The sequence below is a fragment of the Meriones unguiculatus genome, chromosome 3 (genome assembly GCF_030254825.1).
Source record: "Meriones unguiculatus strain TT.TT164.6M chromosome 3, Bangor_MerUng_6.1, whole genome shotgun sequence".
NCBI lineage: Eukaryota > Metazoa > Chordata > Mammalia > Rodentia > Muridae > Meriones > Meriones unguiculatus.
This window is the reverse complement of record NC_083351.1, coordinates 48,149,258-48,161,322: the sequence shown is the minus strand read 5'-3', so window position 1 is coordinate 48,161,322 and position 12,065 is coordinate 48,149,258. Positions and strand designations below refer to the sequence as shown.

The 12,065-nt window shown below is 43.1% G+C and overlaps 1 protein-coding gene across 1 annotated transcript in view; it reads left to right on the top strand.

The window, feature by feature from the left end:
* Nucleotides 1-12,065, top strand: part of Svep1 (sushi, von Willebrand factor type A, EGF and pentraxin domain containing 1) — a 191,394-nt gene that overhangs the window by 123,964 nt on the left and 55,365 nt on the right. The window contains exons 24-27 of the mRNA XM_060379952.1: nt 193-394; nt 4,815-4,972; nt 6,813-7,014; nt 8,798-8,973. Coding sequence (XP_060235935.1) covers nt 193-394; nt 4,815-4,972; nt 6,813-7,014; nt 8,798-8,973 — 738 coding nt within the window. The remainder of the gene's footprint in view (nt 1-192; nt 395-4,814; nt 4,973-6,812; nt 7,015-8,797; nt 8,974-12,065) is intronic.

The following is a 12,065-nucleotide window of genomic DNA, read 5'->3' as shown; positions in this document are numbered from 1 at the left end:
GCTGAGCATCAAAACTGCAGATTCCTGAAATGACTCAGCAAAACCAGAGTCATCATAAGTTGCATCTTGAGCCGTATAGTGGCAGTGGCTCTGCAGTCTCTCTCCTTTAGGTGCAGCCAAGGAGTCACATTTGTCTCACTTTTCTTCTGGAGGTAACCATCTCGGCTCTTTCTCATCCTCACCCATCCCCAGGTGTGCATTGTGAAACAGACATCAATGAATGCCAGTCCAGTCCCTGCTTAAATAATGGAGCTTGCAAAGACCAAGTTGGGGGTTTCTTGTGCAAATGCCCACCTGGATTTTTGGGCACCCGGTGTGAAAAGAACGTGGATGAGTGTCTCAGCCAGCCATGCCAAAATGGAGCCACTTGTAAGGATGGCATCAACAGTTTCAGGTAAGAGGCCATGTCTGGAGTTTCACTTTGTGTTTCGTTGACTGTGTAGTCACTGAGCAGTCTTAATGGAGTATTAACTGCAAAGCCCCAGATCAGCTGTCCTCACATACTGACCCAAAGTTAGGCATGATAGACTCTCACCACCACTCTCATAAGGCAAGGCCACACCTAGATATAGGCCTAAGAGTTTTTGTTGTCATTGCTTGTTCAGTGTGTGTGGGTGTGTGTGGGGGGGTGCTGGTTTTGAGATAGAGTCTCCTGTAGAACAATCTGGCCTGGTACTCACTGTGTAGTTGAGGATGACTTTGAACTTCTGATCCTCTTGCCTCAGCCTCCCAAGTCCTTGGATCACATGCATGTGCTGCCATCCCTGGTGTTTTGCAGTTCTGGGGGCATAACCCATGGCTTCCTGCATGTTAAGCAAGCACCGTTGAACTCTACTTCCAATCTCAAACTGGTAGTTTTAAGGTAGACAAGGTAAGGTGTTTGCAGTGTGTGAGTGTAATACATGCCAGGGTTAGGAACCTAAGCTAGCACTTGGGGAACCATAGAAGGTGTAAGGAGGAGCTGGAGAGGGGACCCAGCTGTCAAGTACTTGTTAAGAAAGCATGAAGACCCGAGTTCAGATCTCCACCACCTGTGTAACACAAAGCTTGCTGTGGCAGTACCAATCTGTCATCCCAAACATTGGACGGCAAAGACAGGTGGATTTTGGAGCTCATTGTCCAGTCAATTGTGAATGCTGAGTTTAGTGAGAGACCCTGTCTTGGAAAATAATGTAGAGAATAATAGAGGAAGACACCTAACACCAACCCCTGGCCACCACATGGGCACACGTGCATGCGCAGACACACACAGACACACATGAACATGAATACACACATGCATAAAACAATGATGAAAGTAAAGAAGTATATTCCCAGGGCACAGAAGTTGATATATTAGCACTAGACAAGACCCAGTATTTTCAAAAATTCTACATTTTAACAGAAATTTTTGCAATAGGTAAGATGAAAATGGGCTATATGATGATACTATATGATGGGCCTGAGGGCCCATCTGCATTAGAAGTCCATGATATTCTAACATTTACTTTATAAATCTTTAGTCAAAAAACACTTAAAGAAATGCTCAACGCCTTAGCCATCAGGGAGATGCAAATCAAAACGACCCTGAGATTTCACCTTACACCCATCAGAATGGCTAAGATCAAAAACTCAAGTGACAATACATGCTGGAGAGGATGTGGAGAAAGGGGAACCCTCCTCCATTGCTGATGGGAATGTAAACTGGTACAACCACTTTGGAAATCAATCTGGCACTTTCTCAGACAAATAGCAATAGTGATTCCTCAAGATCCAACTATACCACTCCATATATCCAAAAGATGTTCAAGTACACAACATGGACATTTGCTCAACCTTATTTATAGAAGCTTTATCCGTAATAGTCAGAACCTGGAAACAACCCAGATGTCCCTCAATGGAGGAATGGATTCAGAAATTGTGGTACTTTTACACAATGGAATACTACTCAGCATTTAAAAATGAGGAAATCATGAAACTTGAAGGCAAATGGTGGAACTTAGAATCGGTCATCCTGAGTGAGGTATCCCAAAAGCAGAAAGACACACATGGTATATACTCACTTATATAGACTTATAAGATAGGATAAATAAACTGAAATCTATATACCGAAAGAAGATAAACAAGAAAGAGGACTCAGGGTAAGATGACCAATCCTCACTTAGAAAGACAAATGGGATGGGCATTGGCTGTAGGAGCAAACAAGTAATAGGACAGGAGCCTACCACAGAGGGCCTCTACCTAGCAGTGTACCAAGCAGTGTATCAAAGCAGATATTAAGACTCGTAACCAAACCTTCGGCAGAGTGCAGGGAATCATATGAAAGCAGGGGGAGTTAGTAAGACCTGGAGAGTACAGGAGCGCCACAAGGACCAAATATATCAGGGCACAGGGGTCTTTCATGAGACTGTTTCTCCAACCAAGGACCATGTATAGATATAACCTAAAACCCCTGCTCAGATATAGACCATGGTAGCTCAGTGTCCAAATGGGTTCTCTAATAAGGGGAACAGGGACTATTTCTGACATGAACTCAACAGTGAGCTCTTCGACACACACACACACACACACACACACACACACCCCGAGGGAGGAGCAGCCTTGCTAGGCCACAGAAGAGGACATTGCAGCCAGTCCTGAAGAGACCTGATAAGCCAGGGTCAGATGGAAGGGGAGGAGGTCCTCCCCTATTAGTGGACTTGGAAAGGGGCTGGGAGAAGATGACGGAGGGAGGGTGGGATTGGGAGGGAAGGAGTGAGGGAGCTATGGCTGAGATACAAAGTAAATAACCTGTGATTAATATAAAAAATAAATACATTTAAATAAAAAAGAAATCTTTAGTGAAAAGAAATATAACATGAACACGATAAATAAAACAATAAAAGCTGAGCATTTGTGGGTAAAATAAAAGTCCTTGTGGGGGAAGACTTTGCCTTCCTGAGAAGTTACAGTGTCCGTAGAATGCAGCAGAACATCCCGTATAGCCATCTCCCAGAGTCCCCCATGCATCCCCCAGCCTGCAGGGAAACAGGGGAGACAGCATTTCTGCAGTACAGAGCATACACTGCCCTTGCTGGTGAACCTTAGGAAACATGGTCCTAGCGCTGCTGCTGGATCTATCTGCTCACAAAGTTAAATGAGAAAAATCAAAGTTAGCCCCTTACAACGTAGCACAGTCCCCTTCCAGTTTTGCCTTTCATCTTCCTATAAGCAGCCAAATCTCTACACATACAAATATATGCTAGGAAGGTGTTTAGGCCAGTGAAATTTGTATTGTCAGAGTAGAAGTGAAGTGTCATCAATACAACATCATTTTCTCATGGAAGCTTCACGTTTTCCAAGAAAGAGCTCCTCACTGTAAGTCGTAAAAGAAAAAAAAAAAAAAAAAAAAAAAAAAAAAAAAAAAAAAAAAAAAAAAAAAGTAACCACCCCAGGGCTCAAAATAATAGAAGAATGTCTAGAACCAGAAGACAAGCTGTCTCCAGAACGTAGGGCTGTGGGTGAAGTGAGCATCGTGGGTGGAGCTGTGGCAATGTCAGATAAAGAGAGGTGCGCTGCTAGCCATGAAGTGCAGAGACCCAGCCAGGACGGCCCTCCACCCTTTACCTCCTCCAGTGCCGTGCACTCCCGTGCATCTCCTTCAGAGCAACGTCAGTGGCAGCTCCAGGTGAATGTGCTGTGTCGATGTCATGGCCACCAGTCATGAAGAAGACTGCGAGATGAATAGACACGCTTTCATCTCTATGACTGGCAAATCCTAATATGTTCTGTGTTTGAGTCACACCTTTTGTTTTAAAGGAGTAAGTTCTAAAGATTGGGCTGGATTCCCTCCAGTTTGCATACAGACTCTTTATCTCTCTGTGTCTGTCTATCTGTCTGTCTGTTTCTCTCTCCTAGTGGTAATCAGTATTCTGAAGTTTCTATTTAGACATATAGTTTATATTTTACTACCTCACTCACAATAAGCAATACACAGCATGGTTTTAGATGTCGGATACACTCCATCAATACCATTTGTCATTTACCATTTTAACATTGTTTTCAGGCATTGTCAAATAAATGTATTTGCCGTGGTTCATTTGTCACAAAGGCTGCTCAGCATCTATGACATGAGTGTACCAGGCATTGCTTTTCCGTCCACCCCAACAGAGCATTGCTGCCATGAACACAGGAGACAGGGCACAGGAGACAGAGCTTGTGTGCAATGACTTTCTAGACTCTGGGGAATGGGTTCACAGCTGCTCTTGCCACTGTGGGACTGTAATTCTAATTTCCATCTCAGATTTACTATTTCCCAGCGGGATGGTCAGCGTTTGCCATTATGTGTTTTATGTTATAGGGTGTGTAAACAGTTGATTGTGATCACAGATCCTGACACAGTGAATGAAGTTGAGACTCCCACCCCACCACTCAGTGACAGCAGGATTTCCACAAATGACTTAATAGCTATAGCACACTTTAACTCATCAGTGAGGAGGGAATGACACCAGCATTATCTCATTATGATAAATTGGCTTAAAAAATAAAAAGGCTTTAGAATAGAATCAGAACTACTCCTGTTTTCTAGGAATTTCTGTGGGGAAAGAATTCACTACACATAAACTCTTCATACATACCCTTGTTCCAGAATTGCTTTTTGCTTTATTTCATTCTGTTTCTGACGGAGGGTGTCTTAAACGGGTTCAATCACAATTGGATGAATGGGGAAAGTAAACAATTTTAAACACTTTTTTCCCCCTGACATCTTCTGAAACAAGGTTGTCATAAGTTGGGGATACAAGTTTCTCTAACAAATCCTCTAATAGCTTCTGTTGCTATGTTTCTTTTCTTTCCAGGTGCCAGTGCCCAGCAGGCTTCACAGGGCCACACTGTGAGCTGAACATCAATGAATGTCAGTCCAACCCGTGCAGGAACCGTGCAACTTGCGTGGACGAGCTGAACTCGTACAGTTGTAAATGCCAACCGGGATTTTCAGGCCAAAGGTGTGAGACAGGTATGCATGAACTCAGAGGTGGAGCAGGTTGTATGAACTCAGGCATGAGACAGGTGTGTATAAACTCAGGCGTGATACAGGTATGTATTAACTCAGGCATGAATCAAGTGTGTATGAACTCAGACTGAGACAGGTGTGTGTGAACTCAGGTGTGAGATGGGTTTGTTTGAACTCAGGTGTGGTACAGTTGTGTTGAACTCAGGCATGAGATAGGTGTGTATGAACTCAGGGTGTAAGACAGATGTGTATGAACTCAGGTATGAGATAGGTCTGTATGAACGCAGGATTGAGACAGATGTGTGTGAACTCAGAATGACTGTTAGCAATACCCGGAATAACTTATAGGACAGAGCCGGGTTTTATCCATGTCACGTACTGCCTGTACACTAGAGGCTCTGCTAAGCATTTCATCTTCACACCCAACCATATTTCATCTCCACAGCCAGCCATAAATGAGGCGCTGCTCTCATAATTCCTGACAACATGGATGAGGAAGCCAAAGCTTAGATCTAAGAGGAAAATGGAGAGAACAGTTTGGTAGAAGTCTTCCACATTTTCCTTTTTAACCTTTTGGTTTTTGCTGCATGTATCCAGGCTCTGGCACACACCAGATGTTCAGAGATCACTCCTCCTCTTTCTCCTTTTCTTTCTTGTTTGTGGTCTTGTTAGTGCATGTAGGCCTGCTTTTGTTCGTGTACACATGTGTGTGTGCTTACACACATGTATGCATATGTGTGAGAGTAAAGGCCAGAAGTCAGTGTCAACTGCTCTCTGCTGGATTTCTGTTGGGGGAAAGCCTCTCACTGAATCAAGAGTTCACTGCCTAGACTGGTAGACCAGGAAGCACTAGGGATCCTCTTGTCTCCACCTCCCAAAACTGGGATTACAGACATGCCACCATGTCTGGCTTTTTATGCAGGTGCTAGGGTGGGGAATTCATGCCTTCACGTTCGCATAAGCTGGCACTTCCCCACTAAGCCATCACCCCAATCCCAATCTTGTTCACTTTAATGGTATTTTCACAATTGAAAGTTGAAACGTTACAATTATATGTGTTTGTGGACTGTAAAGAGCATGTTATGACTTATGAATACAACGTAGAATATTTAAAGCAGCCTAGTTAACATACCTGTTACCCCGACTGCTTCCCACATTTTGTTCTGAGAATACTAAAATATGTATCTTAGCAATTTTGTACAATGAGCTGTTGTTAACCATATTTACTGTGTTGTGAAGTTGAGCTCAAACGAATGAACCAAACAAAGTGTTCTTCCCTGAGATTGTGTTACCTTTAATTTTCATTGCTCCATTTTTTTTCATGTGTCTAGAAAGAACACCCTAAAAAGCTTGGCTTGGGTGGTGAAAGGTGATGGACAGGTAGGTCAGAGAGTCTATAGACCAATGCTACTTTGCTTTCTCAGGAGACTGAAGTTTTTTAGGTAAAGACTTTTGTTATAAAGTAGGCTCTGCAGAGCTGAACAGGGGAAGAGCTAAATTGCTACCAGCTAGAGAAAAGACAGATCCCTGAGTGAGGTGATGCTGCCCTTGAACTAGCCCCTTTCCTCGTCTGTAGCATCAACCTGCCTGGGCAGCATACGTCCTGCTTTATCAGCTCTCAACCCTTCTACCTCACCAACCCTGTTTTTCTGCTCCTTTCAGCAACTGTGTCCCCCATGCATTATTATGGAGACTCACTGGTTAAATAAGTGTTCACTTCTCAAATCTCCATGTTTGCTTAATTAGCTGAATTGGAATTGGAACTTCTTGCCTACCACTTTCCCTGGGCAACCAGAACTGTGCAGGAATACCACATTCTCCACGTCCTCTTTACTTGTTGCAGAACAGCCTTCAGGTTTTAACCTGGATTTTGAAGTTTCTGGCATCTATGGGTATGTCATGCTAGATGGAGTGCTCCCGTCTCTCCATTCCATAACCTGCACGTTCTGGATGAAATCCTCTGACATCATCAACTACGGGACGCCGATCTCCTATGCACTTGAGGGTGACAAAGACAACACCTTCCTCCTGACTGATTACAATGGGTAAGCAGGAGTTAGGATGGATGTGGCATGGAGGGCTTCTCCTGACACCAAGTTAGAGCTGAATCCCGCTCAGGGATCACCTTCTGACCTTAGAGCTGGGAACAGGGGAACATAGAGGCATGGATGACAACAAGTCAACTGGAACACCTGGATGGGCTCTATGGGAAAGCTCGGTGTCAGTGACAACTATTGACATGTGTGTTGGTGATCTCATAGGCATTATTTTATTTGATATTAAAAATGCCTTGAGCAAATGCTGCCCCTTCTACAGACAGCAAAACAAAAAGACCAAATAATGTGCCATGACCTGCCCCCAACAAGTCATATCATAGGAAGGTTAGGCCTAACTCTCAAGAGAACGATTCTCTTTCTTTACACAGCAGGACATCCAAAGAGTAAGGGCCGTCCGTGACACTTACCTGGGGGAGACAGGTGTATTAAGCACAGTTTCAATGTACAAGGCAGAATTCTTTGTTCCATTAAGAAGAATTATATCTAATGCCAGAATCCTTCCCTCGGCACTGTCTATAATGTCATTCCAGTTCTACCTAGAATTTTGCTGAAGAGCCATGGACCTGAACAGGCCAAACCACTGGTCACCTGTCCACACTAGTTATTGCTGATCTGTCCACTGGCTTGGCCTCTGTGGTCCTTTGCATACCCCCACTCTTTTCCATATTTGCATTCCTCATCAAGACTGCAAGTCCACCCGTGGCTAGGCTGCATGGTGTTCCACGGAGGCCTTTCTTCTCAGGTTCACCCATCACGTTGGCCTAATGAGCAGCTTACAGGTCCAAAAGACCTACTGGGATCTTTTTCCCTCTCAAGCTAGGGGAATCTCATTATTTTAGTAAAACTCTCACCAAGCAGAATTCTTTTTTGTGAATTTGAACTTTTGGGAGGAAAACTTAAGGCATTTGCAAACACTTGAGATAAAACGTACATACTTGTCTTTGGACACTTTCCACTATCTTCACAGCACTTCCCTGAGTGGTAGGGTTTATGGAAACCTCTTGTGGTTCTTTTATTTGGATAGATGTATTTGAGCTACTATGTAATGAGTCTGACAATTGTCTTAGACTGCTCAGGCTAATGTAAAATGTCTAAGATCAGAGACAGTCCCTCTTCCCATTACTATGGAACCCACTTGGCCACTGAACTGCCATGTGCTACATCTGTGTTGGGGTTCTAGATTATCTCCATGAATGGTCCTTGGTTGGAGTATCAGTCTCCCATGAACTGATTGGCCTGCTCTTTGATCACCTCCCCCTGAGGGAGGAGCAGCCCTACCAGGCCACAGAGGAAGACAGTGCAGACAGTTCTGATGAGACCTGATAGACTAGCATCAGATGGAAGGGGAAGCCTATGGACATCTGAAGTTCATTTCTAGTCTTAGAAAACACATATTCTAGAGTAAGGATATCAGTTAGACATTTTAGCAACTCTCACTTCCTCTTGACTTTCCAAGGAGGGTGAATTGTTTTAATTACCTTGGCTCATCCTAAGACTTTTTTCTCATTCCTCATTGTTTACATTGAGCTAGAATTTAGTGTAATTAGTACTCTGCTGCTAATTTGTAATTTAGATCTGTAATTTAGATCTTCTTTTAAAATATTATCAAATGGAGGGGGAAATGATTAGTGGATTTCATAAGTACTTTACACACACACACACACACACACACACACACACAAACCACAAACGTGATAAAGAGTGATGTGCCCCCGGAAAAAAAAAAAATTCTAAAGTGTGACCATTGACTGTATCCCCTTTCTCTCCACAGCTGGGTTCTTTATGTGAATGGAAAGGAAAGGATCACCAACTGCCCCTCTGTAAATGATGGCATTTGGCATCATATTGGAATCACATGGACAAGTACTGGTGGAGTCTGGAGGGTCTATATAGATGGGAAATTATCTGACGGTGGTACCGGCCTCTCCGTTGGCAAAGCCATACCTGGTATGTCATAGCGAAAGGAGTACATGCGCATGAGACTCTGAAGGCCAGCTGTGTTGTCATTGCTTCCAGGAAAGACCCACAGTTGTGTCTTTCACCTACCTAACCCATCAGTCATCTTGACTATAAGCCGCATAAGTGTGTGAGAGAAGCCTTTGGGGATCTTGCTTTGACCAGGAAGCAAGCTGGGTTAGGAGCATTTACTCAGCTGCCTTCTAAGGACGCCATTAACTACCGGTGTATCTTGCTTGCTTGCTGGTTTGCTTGCTTACTACTTTTTGGGGGCTTCTCTGAGTTTGTTTGTTTGTTTTTTTTGTTTTTTGTTGTTGTTGTTTTTGTTTGTTTCTTTGTTTCTTTGTTTTTGCAGTGGGATGGAAGGGACAAAGTATATAAGCTGAATCACTGGGCATATTTTCCAGATTTTGTGTCCTTTCTCAAGTAGAACTCAACTTTTCCTCTAAAGTCACTTTAAAAATTCAGGGGTGGGGGAGGTTAGTTTGAAAATTGCTGCAGGCTTACATGGCAAAAAATTTGGACTTGTGTAGATATAGTAATGGAAGAACTATGTAGTTGTCATTATTCTTCACTTTCCTCGTGTTTCCAATACTTAAAAAATAGTGTCTAGGTAAAGTAAAATTCAACAAAAATAGCTTAAAATATTAAAAATGAATTATTATATTCTAGAACCAAGTAATATTGAACCAAGGTAAATATACTAATAAATCTATAACAAAAGATAAATCCTCAGGAAAATGTGATGAGATCACCTTTTCAGAGCCTCAAAACAGATATTTAATTTGTATTTTAGTAACTGTGTCTCTTTTTTTTACTTTGTACTATTAAAAGATTATAGAAATGGCACTAAAATTCATTCACTTGTAACAATAGGGAATATATACTGAGAGCCCACTCCTAAGTAAGTCAGGCACCCACTGAGCAAAATCCATATGACCTCTGCCCTCCGGAAGGTTTCAGTGTGGTGGAGGAGTGATATGTTGTTTTAGATCCATAATCAGATGTGGTTTCAAACAGCAGCAATCGCTGTAGAGGAATGGGACACAGTTTCATAACAGCCCCCAGCTAAGGAGCTGTGTAGAGTAAGTGTTGGTGAAGGCCAGAGAGATGCCTTCCCTGAGTTCTAAGGCTAGACAAGCATTAACGAGTGAAAAAGATCAGACTTTGTAGAAAGAATTAAACAGCGATCAGTGGAAGTATCTGGAATCAGGTGGAACGAATGAATGTACCATGCACTGAAACGAGGCTGTGCATAAAGGTCATGGCCAATCATACAAAGTCTTGGAGAGCACGTTAACAGCTGAGGATTTGTCCCAAAGTCAGTGGAATGTCACTGATGACCTCTAAGATTCCAGGCATGGTCAGAATGGAGCAATCGAGTGTGGGGGCAGGGTGGGGATGGGACACTACCTGACAACGATGTTTCCAACCAGAGGACAAAGGGCCCCCAGCAAAGGGAGAGGATTAATATCAGAAGAGTCAGGAGCCCTTGGTTCTACTCTCCTGAGAGGGAAAGGTATATTTCAAGTGACAAACAGGAGACAGGCACTCTCCTTTCAGCAATACTGATGTAATAGAGAGACAAATCATGCCCATGTGCCGTGACATGAACCCTCACACTAACGCAAGAACCAGCTCAGTCAAGAGGGCAGCCTGGGTTCTAAGCAGACATGACAGCCGTGGTGGGTGGCTATAGGAACAGAGGCAAGGGACACTGCTGTGAGGGGAGGGAAGAAAAGGGAACTCGTGAGGTTGCATGAATGCAGGCAGCGAAGACAACATGCAAGGATCTGAATTAGGGAGATTAACCTAGAAGAACCAGAAATCATCAGCCAGAAACAATAGCAAAGTTGTTTATGGTGATCTTACTTGGAGACCAAAACGCAAGCTGCCTTTAAAGACCATAGAGTTGGACACAGCTGAATGGTGAGCATTTGCCTGTCATATGAGAGGCCCTAGGTTCAATTCCTGGCAGTCATTTTTTAATTGTATGGTTGTTTACAAGATTAAGATCATGTTTGCCAAGGCTTTGATGAAACCACTCTCAATAAATTTAAAATATCGTTCTGAGCCAGGGCCTGGTAGGAAATTCCTGTAATAGTAGCACTTGGGAAGCAGAGACAAGGCTCAGAGGTTGAAGGCCATCTTTGGCTACATAGTAAGTTTGAGACCAGCCTGGGAAGAGCAAGACACTGTCTCAAGCAAAACAAAACAAAATTTTAAAAAATATCTTGTGCTAACAATGTGTGCCTCCGAGCAAAATATATTTGATCAGAAAGCCACTATAGAACCCCAACTTCCTTGTAATGCTTTTTATGCTTAATTACTACTTTTCAAAAAATTCTGCTTTTACATAAATTTACTCAATGGTTTTACTACAGTGACATGTGGGTTTAACTTAATGATGAGTAACTTTCCATTTTAGATGGTCGAAGGAGAGAGACTCCCAGAGGTGGATTGCTCTGCTCAAGTCCACGTGCTCAGACTCCCAGCGGTCCCCTTTCATGCTCTCACTGCCTGTCCTACTTACTGAGAATGCACAGAGATCCGTTGGGTGGGGCTCATTATGAACTGCGGCACACAGACTGCCAGAGAGACCCAAGGGGCTGTAGACAGTCACCCTTAACCTGAGTCCCACACACCATATAATTGTATTCCTTCTGGCATTTTACACCGCTGCCCAGAAACACTGTGCCTTTTATCTGCATAGAACTAACTCTTATTCAAGCAAGTCTTTCTAATCCCCACCCCCTGTTTGTGTGTGTCTTTTCAGTTATTCTCTTCTACATGCTTCCATTTTTTTGACTCACCACCACATATGGAAAAGTATTTCCTGTATATATCATCTCTTTGAATTACTACACCACCACCCCCCTATGCAGAAAAGCTTTGCTTTGTCACCTGTGCAGTTCCAACCCTGATAGTGTTGCCACCACGTCATTAGGAGCTGCGTGAGTACCTGCTGCATTCAACAAGCCTCACTCGAAGGCTGAAACAGAGTTGAATGGACAGGAGAGAGGAGAAAAACATCCATGACAAAAAAAAAAAAAAAAAAAAAAAAAAAACTCCAAGATCAGAGT